Source organism: Lytechinus variegatus, chromosome 10 (assembly GCF_018143015.1).
Source record: "Lytechinus variegatus isolate NC3 chromosome 10, Lvar_3.0, whole genome shotgun sequence".
Lineage (NCBI taxonomy): Eukaryota > Metazoa > Echinodermata > Echinoidea > Temnopleuroida > Toxopneustidae > Lytechinus > Lytechinus variegatus.
This window is the reverse complement of record NC_054749.1, coordinates 18,530,514-18,554,182: the sequence shown is the minus strand read 5'-3', so window position 1 is coordinate 18,554,182 and position 23,669 is coordinate 18,530,514. Positions and strand designations below refer to the sequence as shown.

Genomic DNA, 23,669 nt, shown 5'->3' with positions numbered 1-23,669 from the left:
AAAATACTGGTTATAAGCAAAAGGATCGGAGATGCAAGCGATGCAACTATACATGTACGAGTATGACCAAATAAGAATACATTAAAAAATATCACATAAATGTGAACGGGCCCGGGGAAAGGGGGTGGGGGAGAAAATATTCCACGTTTGTGCATTAAAAAGTAGGAGAGACGAGAACGTTTCAGCTAGGATATCCAAAAAAAAAACTTAGTGCTTTAAAATGTTAGGTCTCTTATTTTTGTAGAATTTCGGTGACATGTTAGAGATAGCTACGAATTTACATAAAGAAATCAAATTATGAACTGAAATTACCTTGTCTGTACAGTGTTGGTAAATAATAATCTTCATTTAACATGTCAACATTGACATTTTCATTTACCATCTCTTTATTCTCTGTAAAAACAAAAAGGGGGGATAGTTAGTGGTTATGATATAAAGGGATCAAACAAGGACCGCGGAACGGTCTTCAAAGTGGGGGGGGGGGGGGGGGGGGGGGGCTGAGCCAAAAGTGGGGGGAGGCTCAAAGGGATCAAAGTGGTAAGAATATAATCATATTCTCGTATTTAGCGGTACAAGTTTCAGCTATTAGAGTGTGACCAAACAAGAACAGATAAAAAAAATGCTGAAATTAAGCATTATGAAATGAACAGGCCCGGAGATAAGGGGTGGGGGAGTCCGCTGTTGTGCATTAAAAAGTAGGATCGAGGCGGGAATATTTCAGCTAGGATATATAAAACAACCTGAGTGCTAAAAAATATAGGTCTCTTCTTTTGTAGAAATTCGGTGACATGTTGACGAATTTATGAAAAGAAAACAGATAATGAAATGAAATTATCCTTTCAGTAAAGAGTTGGTAGATAAGATACATCTTCATCTAACATGGCAGCATTGTTATTGAGTACTCTATTGTCTTTAAAAAAAAGGGGGGATGAAAAATAAAGAGATTTATATACTGTCATTATATAAACATAAAAGGGATAAAAATTAAAAATAAAGGGTACTGGAATAGACTGTCTAAGTTCCAACTATACAAGTGTGACATAACAAGGACATATAGATAATAATGATAATAATAATAATATTAATGATGATGATAATAATAATAATAATAACTTATTTATTTTATTCATTCATTTATAAGTCTTTTTAGTAGGGTGGCTCCATCAGTAATTGATATACTGTTGTCTTTGGAGGCCCTACAACAAAAATACAAATATATAACAAACATGGGTATAAAAGTGTACAATGTAAGTTGTAACGAACAAACTGTAATGAAAATAAAAACAAAGAACCAGTTTATAAATTAAGACTATTATAACTCCAAAATAAAAACTAAATGAGGATTCGGATTGGGCATTTCTTAAAAAAATTTGGTAGATTGTTTCATATGAATGCACCGGCAAAAGAAAAACTTTGTTTGCCCATTTCTTTTCGAACTCTGGGCAAAATCATACCTGTGCTTTGTGCATTACGATTACGAATGCTATATGTACAGTTTCAGATTTTTAAAAGATATTTAACAAATAGGCTGGATTTTGATTAAGAAAAACAGAAAAAAATCAATTTATATCTAAAATATTTCCATCTATTTTCGATGGGAACCTATTTCAGTTTGTTTAAATTAGGTTGGGTAGGAGTTCTTAAATTGGCACCCAAAATTACCCTGGCCATTTTTTGTGTTGTTTAATCATGATATCTTTTGTGTTCTGGGCACAACTTGACCAGGCATTATTACAGTATTCAACAAAGGTAAAATCAATGCATTAGCAAGGAGTTTTAATCCTTTCAGAGGTAAGTATCTTCTCGAACGACCAAGTAATGCTATCCTCGATCCTATTTTTTTTACTTGATTTTGTCACATGTTCTTTCCAATTTAATGTTGGATCTAGCAAAACCCCTATGTATCTGTAAGTGTTGACCTGTAAATTTTGTTGTTGGTTAAGTCTAATGGAAATATTTTTCTCAAGTTTAGTCAATTTCATTTGTGAACCAAATAACATAAATTCAGTTTTCTTTGTATTCAATGTGAGATTCTCTTTTACCCATTCATATACTTGTTTTATATAAAAATTCATCACTGCGTTGACTACTAAAAAACAGAACAACATCGTCTGCGTATAGCATCACCTGGCATTTGAATACCACATTTGGAAGGTCATTTACCATAATAGTGATTAATAACGGGCCCAAATTGGCGCCTTGTGGTACACATTACACAGTGGTACCCCAATCAGATTAATATTTTCCTAATATCACTTTTGGTTTCCGATTAGTTAAGTATTCCATAAACCAATGTCTTTCTTTTCCATGTATACCATATTTACGTAGTTCTTCTATCAGAATTTTTACGATCTACTGAATCGAATGCCTTGTGCAGGTCCAAGACTGCCCCTGTCATTTTGCCTTTGTCCATTTGTCTTTAAATAACATCAGAGAAATAAGTTAAAACAATGTGGGTACTATGACCTTTACGAAAGCCAGATTGATTTGGGGAGAGAATATTATTTTCTATTACGTATTCTTGTAATTAACTGTGCACTGCCCTTTCCATAAGCTTCATAACAACAGGTATTATGGAGATGGGCCTATAATTATTCAAGTCTAATCTCTCACCACCCTTAACTGGGATAACCTTAGCTGGCGTCCACTCATCTGGTTGTTTGCCTGAATGAAAAGATAAGTTGAAAAATTTAGAAAGGTGTGTATAAATAACAGGTGCAGCCACTTGAGGAAAGTGATAATGATAATAATAATAATGATACTACTAATAATAATGGATATAGCGCAGCTTACATATATATATATATATGGATATATTCAGTTGCGCTTGTTCAGAGCTCTTGTCTACACAGCATAATTTTCTTAACTAAAGAGCTATGTTTTAAATTTTGATTTGAAGAGAGACAATGATAGAGAGCTTCTTATTTGAATTGGCAGGCTATTCCATAATTTTGGGGCAGCAAGTGCAAATGCACGATTACCAAGTGTGACTTTTGTTTTGTGACATGGGATCTGAAACAATAATTAATCTGTGGAACTTCGCAGGCTTCAACTGTGTGATTGGGTTTTAATGGGGAAAACGCAGCATAAGTAATGATGACGACGACGACGATGATGATGATGATTATGATGATATTAGTAATATTTATAATTATTATATAATGAATACCGGGGTTTTACATTCGAACATTATGTCAAGCTAAAGGATATCTCAAAACAATATTAGTGCTTAAAACTATAGGTCTATTTTCTTTTCCGGAGTTTCTGTGACCATGGTTACAAGTTAGAGATAGCTACAAATTAAAGTAAAGAAAAAAAAATAAATGAAATGAAATTACCCATTCCCATTAGTATGTGTAAAAGGCTGTTATTTTCACTTATCACTTCATTCTCTGAAAAAAAAAGAAAACGAAAAGACATTTTTGTACCGGTTACAGGGATCAAAGAGGCAGAAATTCAACCCTTCTCTAATAACGCTGGTAAACGCTAAGTTCCAATCATACACATGATACAAGTGTGGCATAACAAGGACATAATAAAATAACATTCAAATTGGGTAAAAACAGTGTAAGTAAAAATGATGATGATGATGATAACAACAACAAGTTAGAGAAAAATGGCGCATATTGTTACGGATTTGAGTAAGGAAAAAACATTAAATGAGATGGACCACTTTTCTCATCATATTTGTTTCTCGATGCCTTCCTCGATGCATGCCTTTACATCTATTTTTTACTTATCATCCTTTAATTGACTGTAAGAATAAAAGAGAAAAGAAATGCATGTATTGGTTATAATATAAAGGCATCATAGTGGCAAGAATATCATCATACTCTCGTAATAAGCGGGATGAGTTTCAACCATTAGAATGTGACCAAACAAAATACAAATAAAAGAAATCGCTTTTTTATACTTAAATTAGGCATTATGAAATGAACGGGCCCGGAGATAAGGGGTTGGGGAGAAAAGGGTCCGCTGTTGTGCATTAAAAAGTAGGATCGCGGCGGGAACATTTCAGCAATTGCAAAAAAAACCTTAGTGCTAGAAATATAGGTCGCTTTTCTTTTAATAGAGTTTCAGTGACATGTAAGAAATAGCTACGAATTTAAGTAAAGAAAACAAATAATGAACTGAAATTATCTTTTCCGTGAAGTGTTGGTAATGATATATCTTCTTCATCCCCGTCTTCATCTAACATGCCAGTATTGACATTTTCATTTATCATCACTTCATTCTCTGTAAAAAAAGTGAATAATTTTTTTAATTAATACTTGTATGACCGGTCTAAGTTTCAACTATACGAGTGTGACCAGTGGCGTAGCCAGGAAGGGGGGGGGGGAGCAAATTCGTCCGCCGAAAAATTTGACAAGCAAAATAGGTCTTCATCCACAAGTAAAGGATTTCGTACCAGAAAAAACATTGACAAGTGAATAAAAAAAGAGGTCTTCAACCGCAAATAAAAGACGTTTCGCACCAAAAAAATATTGACAAGCAAAAAAAGGGGGTCTTCAAGTTCAAAAGAGGGGGCCACTTGTGGCTCGACAGGAATCAATTGTGACTCGTTAGGGGGCAGGGATACGTCCCTTGCATGGGTTCCGACTTGTCAGGGGGCAGTCTGCCTGTTCCCCTTCCCCCGCTTAGGTACGCTATAGTGACCAAACAAGGACAGATAATTATTACTCAGAGATCTGTTTCAAATTAATGATTAATGGTCAAAGTAGAGTTGTGAATTTATAAGTGAATTATCATTCTTCAAGTGATAAAAAAGAAAATAGATTAAATGGCCAGTTACTATTACTCGTTAGCAGTTCCAACAACATTTGATTACAATACTGCATGTTCATCTGTTAATCGTGTTGTTGTACACAGATTCGATGTATAAGTCATTGAAAACCAACCCCCAATTATTTTCAATTTTGTTTAACGACTCCAAAGTAAAAAAAAAATTCCTGCAGACATGATACTTTGGAACTTTTGGAATGGTATTTTTACACTATCCACTGTAAGCCTAATGTTAAGCCCATGTTTATTAACAAAAATGAGATTTCTTTTCAATCAGAACAAAGTGAATTGATCACTTTAACCATTCCCTCAGTGTCCACTCTGAAAAACATCATTGCAAGAATAGCATAACTGTTGTAATACTAATTGAATGATGTTTCTAAGTACTGTTAAAAGACATACATTGGAACTTTTGAGACATTTCCTATTTTTGAGCAAGCGCCATGAGCGCCTAGGAGTCGGATACAGGCGCGCTATATAAGAACCCATCATTACCATCCTCCTCCTCCTCATTGTCATCATCATCGTCATCATCATCATCAGCAGCATCATCAACATCATCATCATCATCATCATCATCATCATCATCATCCTCGTCATCATCATCATCCTCGTCATCATCAAACGTTTATATAATAAGCCGAATCCATGTGTTGTCTCTGATTTTATTATTATTTCACTCTAAAAATTGAAGTGCTAATTCAGCTCTTAAAGAGCGTGTATAGTGACTGCACTTCGGAGTGCTGATTTTTCTCGTTCAAATTTGAACTAGACAAATCAGCACTCCGAAGTGCAGTCACTATACACGCTCTTTAAGAGCTGAATTAGCACTTCATTTTTTAGAGTGTAGTATTCTACCAGTGCATGGTAAAGAAATAAAATAATAATCCCCCATGACCGCACCGGCCCCTATACTTTGCTTACCGGCAGGTGTGCTTAGCACAAAGTCTTGAACACCGATGAGCAAAAACAAGGCGATGGTTATCTTCGAAATCATCATGATGAGACCCTATAGATGTTAGACTGAAGAAATATCTTGCTTGGAGTTTCCAGCTTGAAGCAGAGTGGTGTATCACGATCTCAAACCCCCAGCTCTTATAGATATCATCCCATTTACAACCATCATGGAGTTTGTCGCTTGTCTCGATAACGCATAAATTAACAATTTCTATGAAATGGTTAAGAGGTAAACCAAAATAAATTGACAATCAACCAAACATACACTTTTATCCATTATCAACATCTTCCCCTTCCTGTCTTTATACATTAGAAGACAAAGTGATTCGGCCTACATGTTCCACACGAACGCAAAACGAAAATTGATTTCTTAATAACCATCAGCTATAATCATAAACAGAGACAACTGCAGAATCATGTCTTCTTTCTATGTTTGCTTTATCTTTGCATCATCGAAGTTTTTATTCATCTGTCCATGTTGGTGAATAAATATGATAAATAAAATCCTCTCCAAACAATGACATCAGCATACAGCGTCTGGTAAACTCAGAAAAAAAATATTAAAAACAATGTACAGTCGGACCGGGAAGGGAGGGGATGGGGTGTCATAGGCATGAAGGGATGTATTGAGTCTGCAATTGTTAATTCTAGCAAATATGCAGTCTATCCCCATTTTCACCGATAAAAAATACTTTTAAACCGTTGGATAAGGCCTAGTCAATCTCTCCCAATATGTCCTCGCTAATATTAATCTATATTTTACCTGTAATATTACTAAAGTATAATTACTAAAGTATAATCAATCGTTTTGGGGAAAACGAATATGATCGAATTAGAAATAAAATATGTTAATCTTTAATCTCCTGTTTACCTGGGTGTTTCTCTTCACAATTCCCTGTTTATAAAATCATTTTGTTCTGCCCTTTGTAATTTGTCAGGGACAGGGAGTGGGGTGATTTTCAAGATACGATGACCATTCATCTAAGGTCTACTATAATCCAAAACTTTCCCAATTCAAGTTTCGTTGTATTCGAGAGTCTAAAATACACACACACACACACTCTCTCTCCCCCTCTCCCTCTCCCCTCTCTCTCTCTCTATATATAAATCTTCAGCGGACATATACCATGTATACGGAAATCAACATCTACTTTCACGGCTCCAATTTCAACTAGAGTGGAAGTATACATCGTTGATGAAAAATCGCCTTCACATCCAGTACTTATCAAGGTATAAGGAGGAAGATATAACTCCAAGAGGTCTAATAATCAACAAATCTCGCACATTTAACATCAACCAAGTGTACTCTAAGAAATGGCAACAGACACTTGAGGATACATCCTATACACATTAAGGAATATATGAACTGACACCGCTGCATCTCATGTAGATACGTTAACGAAAGACATCGAAACCCTTAAGGATTAGCTTCGGAATCAATGCACCCCTAAGGATTGCCACATCACTTTGAACAACATCAACAGAAAGGTATGCATCCTACGCAAGAAGCTTTCTAGAACTAAGAACAAGAAACGCTAAAGAGAAGGACATCAGACTGGGACACTTCTCTCGACAAGCCGCTCCGTCTGCGATCAACAATCTTGGAGAGGAGGACACAGAGAACCCCAAGTTCGGTGCAAGATCAAAGGACCGGCATTCCCGAAAGTAGTATATACAGTACCAGTCAAAAAACGGTTATTAATGTGCAAGGTGAATTAAGCCACGATAAGGCTAAAATTGCAAATGAGTTTAATCGTTTTTTACGACTGTGGCCGACAAGTTAGTTTGTAAATTACCAGTAGATGCATGCAAATTTCATGTAGAAAGTGACAAATTTCAAAAGTTCTATGAAGAAAAGGGTATTTCAAAAGGTAGTTTTCATTTTTCCCCTGTTACAAACAAGTTATTTTAGATGAACTAATAGGTTGAAAAAAATAAAAAAAAAAGTACTGGTCTATTATGATACCTGGAAGATTTTTAAAAGATGGGGCTTTGTATTCGAAAATTTTGGAAAAATCTGTTCATGCTCAAGTGGAGAAATACTTTCAAGAAAGCAAGCTAATATACGAATGTCATTTCGGCTTTCGTAACGGATATTCCACTGAAACTTGTTTAATACATTAACAGATTTTATCAGGAATGAAATTTCACATGGGCGCGTGGTTGGAATGGTTCTCCTAGACTTATACAAAAAGCCTTTGATACTGTAAATCATAATATACTTTTAAAGAAATTACAAGTATGGGTAGACTCTGCATGTGTGACATTGTTTAGATCCTATCAAGTAGTTACCATGCAGACGGTTTTCTGATTCACTGCCTATTAAATGCGGAGTCCCTCAAGGAAGCATTTTTAGGCCCAATTCTTTTATGCCTTACATCAATGATATGTCTACTTGTATTAACGAATCTAAATTAATTCTATATGTTGGTGATAGTGTCTTGCTATATTCAGATACAAATCCCAAGATAATTGATCAAAAACTTAGTGCAGTTTTGGCAAATTGTATCGAATGGATGTCTGATAACAAGCTTAGTTTACACGTTCGGAAAACGGAAATTTTTTATTTTGTTCGAAACGAAGTCTAAGCTTCGTATAGTAATTAGGTAATTGACAGAAAAGATTCAGTAAAATATTTGGGAATTAATTTAACAAGTAACCTATCATGGACGGGTTATAGACTCAATCGCCCAAAAGGCAAATTCACGCTTAAAATTTTTGTATAGATATCAAACCTGTTTGAATATGAAGTCTATAGACGTATTTTATGCTTTGCTGTAATACAATGTCTATTCGACTATGCTATAAATGCGGCTTGGTACGGTATAGTCTGGGTGTTACGGATAAGAAAAAGTTAAGAAGAATTCAAAATAAAATTGTAAGATACACAAATGTTTTGAGGTCAAGTCCACCCCAGAAAATTGTTGATTTGAATCGATAGAGAAAAATCAAACAACCATAACGTTGCAAATTTTATCGAAATCGGATGTAAAATAAGAAAGTAATGACATTTTTCAGTTTCGCTTATTTTTCACAAAACAGTGATATGCACAACTCAGCAATATGCAAATGAGAGAGTCGATGATGTCCATCACTCAATACTTCTTTTGTTTTTTTTTATTACTTGAATAATACAATATTTCAATTTTTACAAATTTGACAATAAGGACCAACTCGACTCAACCTGAAACTGTTAAAAAAATGGTAATTCCACATATTCAGGGAGAAATAAAACTTTGTTTCACTTGACAAGGAGGAGAAAATTAGAATATTTCATATTTCATATAATAAAATACAAAAGAAATAGTGAGTGGGTGACGTCATCAGTCTGTCAATTTGCATACCGACCAGGATGTGCTTTGTGAAATTAAGCGAAACTTTAAAATGTCATAATTTTTTTTTTTTTTTTACATTCGATTTTGATGAAATATTCAGTGTTTTGCTTGTTGGATTTTTCACCTTTTTTTCAAATCAACTTTTTGTTTGGGTGGACTTGTCCTTTTAGGACCAAGAGCACATGTCGGACGAAATGAACTTGAAAAGGCAGGATTCATTCATGTAGATCACAGATCACAACAATTAGTATTACACCACGTGCATAAAATATTCTAATCGGATACATTAAATCATTATATAGCAGCAAATAATTTCACCCGTGTATCAAACATCCATAAGTACGATACTCGAAATAGTCAATCAATCAATTCATTTTATTCAATCATTTAAAAAATCAATATACAAAGCAAAATATATACAAAACAAAATCATACTTGAATGTACAGTATAGATTAAATGATTAGGGTGCCCCTAAAAGCAAAAGCTTGATGAGTGGGACACCCAATACATATATATAAATAAACGTACATATCAATTGCAGAAAATAATTTTTACACAATACATTCATGTCCCACACAAAGTAATTTTAATTTTGTATTACCAAAACGTGAAGGACATATAGGGAACACTTTTTAATTTAATGACATCCAATCTTGGAATGCTCTTCCTAATCAAGTAGAAGCTGTTAATTTTTTTCTCAATTTAAGAGTGAATTAAAGAATCACCTAAAACAGGAAGCTACTCGAGAACAGTATTACCAGTAAAATCACACATTTTGTACAGTTGGTTTCTAGTATTGTAGATAATGTAGGGTATGTTAAAATATAATCTTGTTTCATATATTGGGAAGACTGTTGATTGCTTCAGATGTTCGCAAATTATTTGACTGATGGATATCTATTTTTTTATACCGCATACCAGTACTTGTCGTAGTTTATATTTTTTGTTATAATATAGGTTTTAGATGTATACTAACTACAGTGCGTATCAAAAAAACGGGACAGATTTGAAAAGTCTATAAAATTTTTGTTTCAAATAATGATGTCTATATTTTGGTGTTAATAGATGCTCTAAGGTCTTATCTTTGAAATGCAATTTAAAAAAATAAATTTTATTCATGCTTGAGCGAACACGGGACATTTTTGTTGGGGGTTCAAAAAGAGGCTTGCGCCAGAATTGCAGAATATGTGTAATACAATGATCAGACTTCTTGCTAATCAGGAGACTTCCTCTTGACCTTTTCATTATCTGTGCCACAATTTTCAAATTATGCTCTCAAATTTCATTTACAAAGTTATTTATTTAATTGAATTATTTCGTTTTTTCATTTAATCTTCTCTTACCTTTTTAATTTTCCTTCATAAGTAACTGAGAAAAGAAGATTTTTTTTGGTCAACCCAAGCAAGAAGTTTTGAATGATTAATTGGGAAAACTTGTGATTATTAAAATCGTTTTATTATGTGAAACAAACAATGTAATGTACATGTACCTTTAAAAGACATGAATCTATTTTTCAATGGGTCATTAATTCCTTGACCAAGTTTAATTGCTTGACAGGAAACACAGGAAGGGATTCATGTCTTTCAATGACAATGGTGTATTGAGTCAATTTTGAAGGAGCTAGATATGGCAGATCCGGGGTAAAAAGTTGTGAGCGAGCGAAGTGAGCACGCAAATATTCCCACTTTTTTAATTACAATATCAAATTTTGTGATAGATTTTGACATAATATTCAGAAAATAATATCATATTTTACTTTCTATCTTTCCTTTTATTTCCTGTCCACTTTTTAGGTCATGATTTTTTTAATTGGGGGGGGGGGGGGGGAGCAACCCGAGCGCCCACCCATCTGTATGGCTTTGTTCAAAAGGCACCATAATCTTTGTAGCACATAATGAAAGGATTTGAATAAAAAAATCCATGCTCTCCCATAATTCGGTTGAAAAAAAAATAATTTTAGCTTGAAGAAGGAATATTCAAACCTAACAGAGAGCATATTAAAAAGAAATAACAGAATAATTCAAGCAAATAAATAGATCTGAAAATGCATTTTGACCGCATGATTTGAAAATTATGGCAAAGATAATGAAAAGGTTAAGAGGAAGTCTGCTAATAAGCCAGAAGTCCGATCATCATATTGCTCATATTCTGCAATTCTGGCGCAAGCCTCTTTTTGAACCCCCAACAAAAACGTCCCGTGTTCGCTCAAGCATGAACGAAACTAATTTTTTTTAATAGCATTTGAAAGACCAGACCTTAGAGCAACTATTAACACCAAAATATAGAAATAATAATTTGAAACTAAAATTTTATAGACTTTTCAAATCTGTCCCGTTTTTTTTTTTGATACGCACTGTATAGGACCCCATTGAAAATAAGCCTTTTGGCTTTCATGGGCTATCCTGTCAAGGTATTCTTCAATTTTATTGCAATCTCCTGTGATATTCTTGACGAATAAAATCAGTCGATCAATCAATCAATCAATCAATAAATCGATCGATCGATCGATCGATCAATCAATCAATCAATAAATCAGTCAGTCAATCAATCAATCGATCGATCAATCAATCAATCAATCAATCAATCAATCAATCGATCAATCAATCAATCAAACAATCAATTAATCAATCAGTCAATCAATCAATCAATCAATCTATCAATCAATCAATCAATCAATATATCAATCAATCAATCAATCAATCTATCAATCAATCAATCAATCAGTCAAAAGTTTGTAATCTGTAATCAGAACTTAATGTTAAAATCATTGGGGGAGGCACGGGCCGACTGAGAGGCACAATTAAAATTTGTAATATGAAATGCCGTTAAAACAGAAGTGTGTCCCTCCACCTTTTGAAAGTGAAGACTTTTGTTTGGCTTGTCAAATTTTTTCGTGGACGAAATTCCCCAAATTTTTGGTTACCCCACTCTTTTTTGGCTTGTCAAATTTTTCCTCGGGAAAATGTGCACTCCCCTTCGCCCCTGACATCAACAACATATATTATAAAGGGATTAAATGTGCATTGTTGGAAATGCCAATTTAAAGGGATGGTCCGGGCTGAAGATATCTATATCTAAATAAATAGAGTAAATTTCACAGAGCAAAATGCTGAAAATGTCATCAAAATCAGATAGCAAATAATGAAGTTATTGAATATTAAAATTTATCAATATTTTGTGAAAACAGTTATATGCACCTCGTCATGATGAGGTGGGCTGATGATGTCACATCCCCACTTTCCTTTTTCCTAATGTTACTAGTATTACATGAAATCATAAATAGTCCATTTTTCAAGCATGTGTAAATGATGTGTCTCCATTATGATGAAATAAGTTGCATGGCAATAAATAACTAATGCACGGCTCAATCAGTTGTCAATCCAATTGTTTTAGTTCTTGGTAGAAAATGTTTGAATAAACCTTATTTCATATAATAAAATACAAAAGAACAGGTGGGGATATGACATCATCAGCCCACCTAATGAATATTCATAAAGACATGCCTAGAACTGTTTCACCGGAATAATGCACATTTTTAAAATTCAATGAATTTGTCATCCGATTTTGATCAAATTCTCAGCACGTTGCTTTGTGAATTTTACTCTATTTATTGAGCTATTAATGTCTCCAGCCTGGAACATCCCTTTAATGAGAATATCATTATATCTCGCGGGGTTATCATCGGTAACCGGAGAGGCAATATGACAATAAAATAATGCGAGCACGAGCTGAAAAAAATAACATTTCTACATAAAAATTGAAAATTTCAATCATTTGTTTTAATCGTGAACAGGATAGCTATTAACTAAACAATTGATGCGAGCGGAAAATTCGAGATTTAGACCTAGAACGGGACACTCTATTCATGTTTTGAAAATCATGAAAAGGATGAGTAAGACGGGATCTTCCTATATTAATATTAATAATTCGAGCACAAATTGCGAGCAGAATTTGTTTTTATACCTGAAACTGGATAACTGAATAAACAAACGCGCGCGTGTTTCAGATTTAGACCTAGAATCTAGGCATTCTAAATACATCTTTTATCATAAAAATAAAAGCGAGCACGAAGCGCGAGCTTAAGAAATTTGATATTCCAATCTGGAAAAAGGGGTCAATTTCAGCTTTAGATTTCAAGCACTTTTATCATTATGAATAGGATATATCAGTAATCAGTTAGTATATTTTTAACCATTAATGCGAGCGCAAATCGAGAGCCAATTCTTTTTTTGATAAACTGTCATGAAAAGGGGATTTTAAGTAGTTTGTTATATAATCAATATTGAGTCATACATAATTCGCCAATCAAAATGCAAGCATGGCAGCGCTATGACCTCCAAACTTGATATTCAAGCTCCATATTGAACAAGATATGTAAATCAGTACATCACGTAAGTGGCAATGCGAGCGAAAATTTTATATATTTTTTCCAAGTCTTGCTCTCATCTTATTTCATTCACTCGTCTTCCTTCTCTTCTTTTTTCTCCTCTCTTTTCCTTCCTTTTTTCTTCTATTTTTGCTCCGCCTATTGTTAATTGAATCTTTTAATAGATTGGATTCATCTAGATTGTTATGAAAAATCATTTTTTTTAATGGTAACTCGCCTTGCCGCATTCTTACCTCTTCTTTTTCGACATCACCAACCATCATCATCACCACCACCATGACCATCCTCATCCTCCTCACCATTACCATCATCATCACCACCACCTTGAGCTTCACCATCATCACCACCATCATCATCATAATCAACACCACCACCACCATCATGACGATCATCACCTTCATCATCATCATCATCATCATCATCACTACCACCACCACCAGCATCATCACCACCATAACCATTATCATCATCGTCATCACCACCATCATGATCACTAACAATACCATTACTTTCATTACCACCACCACCACCATGATCATGATCATCATCACCATCATCATCATCATCATCATCACCACCACCAAAACCAGCAGCATCATCACCATGACACCTTCATCATCATCATTAACAACTACCCAGTACTTACATCACTGTACTATCCAAGAGTGTGAACAACTGAAAGAATTACCAAATGGCCCTTACTATCACATAAATACAAAAAGTGGCTTAATATGCTAGACAGTATGGCCAACAGTTGAAACAAACTTCAAATGTTGAGTTTCCAGTGGCATTTTGCACAAATTCGCAATTCTTAGTTTAAATCATAACTTATCAAATAAAAGTTTAAAATGAGAATAAAGACCAGGAAAACGTACCATTTAAATCATCATTCACAGCTGATATCAATTTGTTATTTCCAATGTTTTAATAGTCAATTAAATTCTAATGATCTTCACCTTTCAATATCAAGTGTCTACATGACCACCGCAACAATGACATTAATTATAAGACAGTCACTTATTTCAAACATGGATGATGTATCATACAATGTAACTTGTTTCTGTAAACAAATAAATTGGTGTAATATAATACAACTGCACATGCACCCTTATACATGTACATACAGAAGAGGACAACATGGTTTTCATGACACAGAGTGAATCTAAAATAAACATAATAGAAATTAATTCAGTATGGTAAACTAGTGTACCCTGGTAAGTATTTTCTTTTTCAATTAACATGGGATTTGAATTCCAATCGAGTCTACAAATAGCAATTCCATTTTGAAGTTATCTTTATAATTCATGTACTATTAAAGAAATGTTTGTATTTATATTTGTATTACTGTAATGGTAGAAGGGAATACTTATACAGTCAGCACTGCTTATGTATTGAATAGGAATGACATGTTTTAGAAAACAAAACAAATGAAAATACACTGTAAGTACTAAAAAAATATGCCATTTAGATTGCACAAAGATCATTTGATCCATGTTTAAGGGAATATTTTCATCATAAGATGAAATAAAATTCCATTCTTTATTTCCCTCATATCCAAGATGAAAATATAAAAAGCAGACATTTTTAATCCAAAAAAGAAAACAGATGATAAAAAACGTTTGCTCAATTAGATCAATCAAAGAGCTAAAAGGAGTAGGGGGAGGGTGCATAGTACCACTTACTAGATCTCTTCCATTTGGAGTGCAGTGCTTTCACAGATCCACTTTACAGTGTTTTACCAAAGCCTACCCTTAAAATGAAGTTGTTCTTTTTCTAACAAGAAATTAAAAAACAAATTATATATATGTTTATAGTATATAATCTAAATTGATATTACTCTACTTACAGGCAGAATTTGAGCTTAGTAATGACCACATCAACAAAACAGAAACAGTACAACTATTAGACAGAAAATTTGGAACAAAAGTATTGCACCTGGTTAATTCATAGCATTCCATAGCCACATGCAAATAAACACAACAAAACATGATGACAGAAGCCGTTCAATAGTTAATTAAGCAAAGACAAATTATCAAGTGTTACCTGTAAAAACCCATAAGCTGTACCGTATTGGGAATAAATACTTTATAAACTAGCATACAAAATATATACAGCAGACCTAAGCAGCAACCAAATCACAGCACGAAAGGAGTTTCCTAAATGTGTTTAGACTAAAAATAAATATTAAAAATACAACCCTAACATAACTTAATCTCCCTTTTGTATCGTTAAAACTCGACGAAATAACGCATAGATCAACATTTATCATTAAAAAGTATAATGAAGAAATAATATCTTTTAATTTGTTTGACACGAGCACTCTCAGCCTATATACATATAGTGGAATGTCATATACCTTGGGAATAAAATACAATTGTGATCCTAGCTTTACATTTGTTTATAAGACAATGATAATAACCTTTACTATGATAAATCAATCTGGCACATTAAACAAAGTATGTTTTTCTACTTTGCATTTTCCTTTTCTAGAACCCCTTTGTCTGGAGAACTTGGCATGCATATGAAGTTATTCTGGCCAATAATAAAGGAAGTAAAGTGAAGCAGCTATATCTCAACTACAGGTCTCCACCATGTCACAAGGAAATAGTCATTCCAAGGTTATGTACAGATTGTAGAGGGTCATATCTTCCAATAATTATGAGAACAAAACATAGAATGTGGCAGTAATTTTCTTTGGTGCGTTTCATCATTTTCATGACCATTTTTCAGCAGAGTATGATAAAAAAAAATCCACTGACCAAATAATTGAATTCGCAGTTGCCCATTGCAAGGAATAGGCCCTATGAGATCAGTGAGTACTGGCCTGGTTTGTAACTGTTTGGAGCCAGACTTTTTCCTACCAATACCGGTACATGTATGGAAGAGGCAAATTTGTACGGCCATATCTTGGGCCTCTGTGGAGCTATGTATTCCCATCAAATATGAGTTGTGGACCTGGTTGTGAAGGTCTTTCCATAATGCTCCACATAAATGTGACATAAAAAACGACATGGAAACAATTATTAATATCATTATTATTACCATTTCTTTTCTAATTTATTCATTTATTACTTTATTATTTTTTTTTTGGAGGGGGGGGGGACATCACCACTTACATGTAGGTACTTCATAGAGCAATAAACAATTATACTGAATACTTCTTGGGCAACAACCACTTTGCATGGTACTTGCACAACAGCAATTCTCTTTTTATACCGCTAAAACAGATTACATCTCTACATTACTTGGAGACGCATGCATGTAAATGGATAATAAATCACATTTTCAGAAGAAATTGTGCTTCTAGTCTACTTATCATTTTGATGATGCCTGAGTCAAGACTGATTCGAAGAAATTACAAATTTATTCAGTCAAAGTTCATGTAAAAGAGTGTCTTTATATGCATGTAATAGTCATTTTCCATTTAAAGACATATTCTCAATCAAATTGTATATGTTAATGGCCTTTTATTTGAATTGGGTAAAATGATTACAAGGATTCAAAAATAAAGACTACGAATTGCACAATCAGGTTTCCCAAATGAAAAATCAATCAAATGAAAAATGATGTGCTCTGTTTGTAATACAGAAGGCATTGGATGCAACATGTAATAATTTAAACCAATTCCAAATAAATAGTGAGGATCCACTCTCATATTTGATACAATCAAATTCATTACTTCAATAATTACATTTGGCATGTGAAAACAAGTGTATTTCATAAGAAACGGCATTGCAGAGTCACAAATTTTACGATTAAAGAGATTGGGCTGACATGATTCAGTTGAAAGAAAAAAATGCTTGCATGACATCACTCAAAAGTCAACCAAATAGGCTTTAAAATTATCATTTTAAGTTCTCTTTGGTGAAATGTTTATCAACCTACATGTACTTGCCAAGAGACAGTAGGCTTTAATGCCCAGGCCCCCAGTAGAAAAAGAAACGTCAAGGTATATTACCGGTATCTTAAAATATACATGCATACACTGATAATTTGTGCAAAAAGGTATGTATTTTTTAAGGAAATGGAGCTGTCTGCAAAGAAGTACCATCTGTCTATAACAGACCACAAGTTTGGTTTCTTTTGAATATATTTTTCCCCAGTCGAAACATGTATTACAAGAACTTGTCTACATGTATGTGGACAACCTGCACATATAGATAATTTTTGGGGAAGTTAATGTTTCATATATCACCACAAAATATAAGACTGTAACCCAACATAACCACATGTTAAAAAAAAGGAATTATTTTCAGTTATTTCAATCTTAGTTTTGATTAGTTTGTTTTGGCATAGTGCCAGAATGTTATCAATACTTCATTTACAAAGTTCCCAAAGCCTGAAAGTATTTTCATACATCAAAAGCAGAAAAGGTTTCTGAATAAAGAACACTATCAATCAGAAAAGTGTAGAATCTTAGAAATCTGTGAAATTGATCTTTACATGCATTCATGAATTATCATTGCATTGGTTATATGAAAATCAGGACTGGTGTTGTAATACTTGGGAGCTCCCTATGGTTTACTGTATCAGAAAAGGCAGAATTGGTTTCTAGTCAAAAGTGATGTCAGAGCAATTGACTCCTGGGCATTGCATTCTGTTGGGAAGGAGATCTTTGAAAATCCTAAACTGGTTCAGCCTTTATTTGGGATGCAAGAATAAGCTTGAATAATTATAAGAATATTTGTATTACTCTTTTCTACCTATATAAGGTTCATGTACACTGTAGATGTGATCAGTCAAGGTGCTTATCGTATATTAACACAATTTTGATCAAAGAGGATTATACATTGTGAAGCTGGATTAAGGCAAGTCATTCGCCAAGTTCAACATTGGTGAAGCAACTGGAAATGTCTTCCTTGAAATGTATTATAGCACCATATCACCAGCCATCATTCAAAGTCCATGTTATATTTGTTCAATGCTGGAGTAAAGGGGGGGGGGGGGGAGGTATTCCAATGTTGTATCATATGTATCAAGTTATCATGCATTATGATATACAACACTCTTCTTTTACTTTATGTGCGATTTAGAAGTCACACTTGAATCTTTGTGAAACCCACCCCAGAATGGCACATCCTAAGTGACATGAAGGACCTAGTAGGCCCTGTGACATCAAAGATACAATCAATCTTACAACTGATTGTAATAGTAAGTCTCTGACAAACTGTGCACACAAAACAAAATCAATTTCCAATACTAACTGAGCCTCTTTCTTTACGGTGTCCTTTTCTTATTACTCTTTAAATAATGCATGAGCACTGTTACTGACAAGTGGCTTTGAGAATAGCTCATTTTCTTTTGTGACACCTGTCCCACTTCAAGCAGGTGTAAAATATGTATGTACTACAAAGTAAAATCCCTGTACTTTGACCAAAAAACATATTTTATATACAATATTTTTTTAAATACATATACATGTATATGTACAATGAACAGTTGAAGATGCTGGTAGACATTTTACTAATACATGACGTTATTCTTAGTGCATTCACCTGAAAGCCAAATAGATGTGAAGTATATAAATAGCGCATTTCAATATGTTCTCTTTTTTTTAGGGGGGGGGGGCAGGGGGATAATCTATCATTGAATTTTTTGTAGCTTAAAAACAAAAATCTAAATTAAGCCAAAATACCACACTCATGCACTGACGACTGTCCATTATTGTTTCAAAATATCCATCAGCTCGCTTGCTTTACTCCCTCGTATAACGTTATCTATTCCACTCTGACCTTTCAATATGATTTGGGATAGTGAACTTTGGTGCCCCCCCCCCTCCATCATATATCATTGCCACTCCTACATACTTGCATAATGAAATGCATGCCCATTGTGTGATAATTGTATTTGAGATGAAATCAATATATACAGACATCTTTTTCTATAAATAAATTATGCAAGGATGTCATTTAGAGTTGATCAGAAGGCTGAAATATAGGCTAAAAGGAGCAATCTAGCTTTGCACAAGAAAGAACATGTTAAGATTTTTTGAAAATCAATTTCCCAAACCTGAACCACGTGATGAGCTGGTAGTGGCACGCTCGACATTAGGCAATACACGTAGAACATACCAGTGGCTGCATCATTAAGTTGTTCATGAAGTTATGCTTTTAGGTATTAAAGGAGAGGCTTGTCTCGGGAAGAGAGTAACATCAACTTGACATTGATCGGTTGATTTTAATTCCCTGGTTTAGCTCCATATTGACTGAACCCATTTGGTCTACATGTACTCACACTTTAGTCAAATTGCCATCTGGTCCAACATCACTTGGTCCAGTATCCATTCCTCCTAATAATAATTTATCTTATGGTTGCATTATATTTATTAAGACAGTCTCATTGCCTTGGTTGTTCCCCATTTATTTTACAACTTCATATGTGAAATCAATTTAGACAGAAAGTTTGTACCTGACAAAATAGGCATCACCTAAATTTTGAGAAAGGGAAATAAAAACCTAGAGCAAATGGTTAGGTATGCATGAAATGGGATTGGACCATATGGCATCAGATCAAATGGGCATTAGACCAACTGTCACTAGACCAAATGGGCACATTCCACCAAGTGGGCATTAGACCAAGACCACGTGGGCATTAGGCCAATGGTAGTTACACCAAATGGGACTTAGATCAGGTGGGCTTATGACCGAATTGCTATTGGACCAAATGCATATTTAAACCAAGTGGTGTACTATTTAGGGACCATGGATACAAGCCTAGATCTATATACTCTGTTAGCAATATATTACACCCGCTGAATCTCGAAGAGTTTCACATCAGTGTCGTACCAAATCGGTGGATCCAAGTTCCTGTTGGAGAAAGCAAAATCAAAATAAATATATATATATATATTACTCATTTTGATTGGATTATAATAAACATAGAAATATGAACAGGTTAGTTGCATTTATATTAACCCTTATATAAAAACAAATTTCAGATTTTCTCTGAGTGTGTTAATGAAGGATTAACAGAAAGTTAAGAAAAGGCAAATACATTTCCTTTCAATTTACACCCCAATTAAAAGACGGTCAATTAAATTGAACAATGGTTATCAACAAAATGGCATTGAAAAAAATATGGTAACAAAATGGCACTAAAAAAAAATAGAGATCACACAAAAATATTGAGTTCTTATAAGGCCATTCCCTGAAAATGTCACATTGTCTCAACCAGCTTGACCAGCAGCGTAATTACTCTATGCAGCATTATGGCGACCATGAATAGTCATTGCGCTGCATCCGCAATTGGTGACCAGTAATGCTTGGCTTTAATATGCAAATGAGTCTCTTAACATCCTTATTCTGTTATCAGTAATCCGTTTTAATGTTCAAATCAGGGAATTGATGGCCTAAAGTGCAGATGCATCTAGGGTAAATCGTAGCTTGTTAATTGATGTCGTCTTTCATGGGTGTAGGGCTGTGGATCAATGGATGGTTGAGACACGATTTTCATGAATGATGGACATTTTTCGGAGAATGAACTTCTCTTAAAAAGAAACAATGTTAATGGAAGCGGAAAATTGACATTCAGGAATTTGAGGGATGGAGAAAGGCTTATTTAGATATTTATCAATAATGGTGTTCACACACATGGAAAAAAAAAAAGAAATTTGAAAATCCAATTAAATTTTTTTTTTGCATGTGTGGACAGAATACAAATTCAAGAAGTGTTGTGTATACACATAAGAATCCTTGATTTTGATTTGATATTTTCCTATCCCACAATGCACAGCAAATATTTATGAACAAATGATTCCTTTGTCCCTGCATACTGTACACAGGTCGATACAGCTCTTCAAATCAAGGTTACAAGTATCTCTGGTCATGCAAGTTTCCAAGAATTCTTTCTTGCGATTTTTTTTGTTGTCAACTGTGAATGGTTGTCAACTGTGAATGGTCGAGAAAAATTATAATGTACATTTGGACCATGATCTAAATTTTGTTTTCTCTTGTGCATGAACACCCCCAATGATGCAAACAGATGAAATACATAAAGTACATACAGATTCACCCAAAATGAATCCATTGCTCATGTTGAGGCTTAACAACAGAATGTCTTGACATTATTAAAATGATTGAGAGGGGCTATAGCCAGGGTTCCCAGCTTTTCAAGTATTTTCAGTATAAAAACAATAATGTAAAACTAATTAGTACTACATAACCAGTCATTCAATGGATGCTATTTTGATATGCAACAAAATATAACAGAGTCTGACTGACTACCGTGCTTTCAACTTTTGGGCCGATCAAAATGACCTGATTTTTCCCTCATTTGTGGCACTTTCCCAATTTGAGGTATATTTTGAGAGTCAAAAGGTATATTTTGAGGTATATTTTATCAAAGTCCCTGATTTTTCACTGACAGGGAAAAAGTAAAATAATTTTCCCTGATTGGCTGGGCACCCTGCATAGCTAATTCAGCATCCTACACATTTGTAATGTAAGAAGCTTGCCATGACATTTCAGAAACTGTATCTTTTGAGTCTAGTACATCCATTTCCATTTTTTTAAAGTAAAAATTCATTCGAAATTATATCTTTACAAGATATTACTTTGATTTTTATAAATTTAGAACTTTGAAAATAAACTTTATATTTTCTTAAAGTAAAGATTATTTTCTTAGATAGGCTTTACTCTGTACAACAACCTGACTAATAGTCACTTCATAAGGCATTTAATCTTATTAACACCAGCCTTGCTCTATGTTGAGTGTAATAGCTGGTGTTTGTTTTGCCTTAGCACCCAACACCATATCCAACACCTTTAGTGATGTGAAGCAAAGTGCACTCATACAAAAACACTTGATAATACACAACAAAACTGTGAGAAAAAAAAGTGTTAGCTTCTAGTAGTTAACCAACACAAATGTGAAGATAAATGTATCTCTGTGGAAATTGTTAACACCACTTCGAGTTAGTCTGTAGGGGATAAAACAGGAGGTTAATGGATAATGACTATTATAAAACTAACAACAAAAACACAATACCGGTGAGCTTATTATGCGGAAGAAGTCTGCAGCAACCTGTGACTAGCTGTCGTTGATTCTCTGCACTTCAAACAGCCTCACTGCTGTATCGTACCAGATGGGTGGTTCCAAATTCCTGTAGAAATACAAAGAACACTTGTCACTCAGATACGCCACGTATACATATTCCTCATAAATTCAGGGGTGTGTGAATGGACTTAAAATCTGTGATAGACGGTGTCATGCAATGGTGAGGCCCTGTTTAGACTGCATGCGTTTCTGATTTCAATCAAAGAGGAAATAGGAGGTGGTTGTTAATGTGCATGCCATGCTGTGTGAATGGGTTACTACATGTACCACCTATGTTACATCTTATATATCATAAAGTATACATAACTCAAAGTATTTGCTGGATAAAACCGGCTTTTGAAAATCATACTTCATATCTTTTCTACTTCATTCTGTCTTTTCTTTCCCTGTTCACTTCACTGTATAGTATTTACTGCATTCACTGAATCCTGTACATGCAATTAGTGCACATGTACAAAACATTGTCATTAAGTTTCAGTCTTTACAATATTTGTCAAGATGGAATGAAATGATCAAAAACAAGATTTCAAAGAATAAAAAAAAGAACAGGCATTATTTCAATAAAAGAAAAAAGAATGCCTCATTTACATGTTGCTATATATTGAGATTGTTGATAGCTCAAACTTTGAAGGATTGGTTCTGTTAAAGATGAAATGGAAAGAAATATGGTTGTTAGTTATCACATATACAAAAAAGTATTAGATTTTTTCTTGTGAGATGCGGTTGATTGATGAAATGCTTGCCAGGGCCATATGGTTTTAAGAAATGTATTTACCACAGAAGAGGGTAGTTATCGAGACAAGAAAATGAGATTAAAAGAGGAGAGATACGGAGGCAGACAGAGAACACTGAGAGACAGAGAGATTCAAACAAGCAGAACAACATGTATTTGGTGTGCACCAAGTCAAATAATGTTAAACTAAAATAAAAGCCAACATAAATCAGTTTGCTTAATTTTAAAGCTTACTTTTCCAGCATCACAAATGGATCAGAAAGCAGTTCAATGAATCCTTGAAAGATCAAAGTCAAACATAAGGAATATGGAGAGCTTATGACCGCACATAGTTACCATGGCAACCACTTCTTATATGTTGATTATTAAAGAATTTTCATAAATTGCAGTCCAATATACCTGTCCACTGCACAGCTCAGC

The 23,669-nt window shown here is 34.1% G+C and overlaps 1 protein-coding gene across 1 annotated transcript in view; it reads right to left on the bottom strand.

Annotated features, from left to right (window-relative positions):
* Positions 1–14,364: 14,364 nt before the first annotated feature.
* LOC121422418 (protein HID1-like) overlaps positions 14,365–23,669 on the bottom strand; it is a 40,418-nt gene continuing 31,113 nt past the window's right edge. The window contains exon 20 of the mRNA XM_041617449.1: positions 14,365–20,268. Within this exon, the coding sequence (XP_041473383.1) occupies positions 20,205–20,268 (64 nt within the window). The 3' untranslated portion in view covers positions 14,365–20,204. The remainder of the gene's footprint in view (positions 20,269–23,669) is intronic.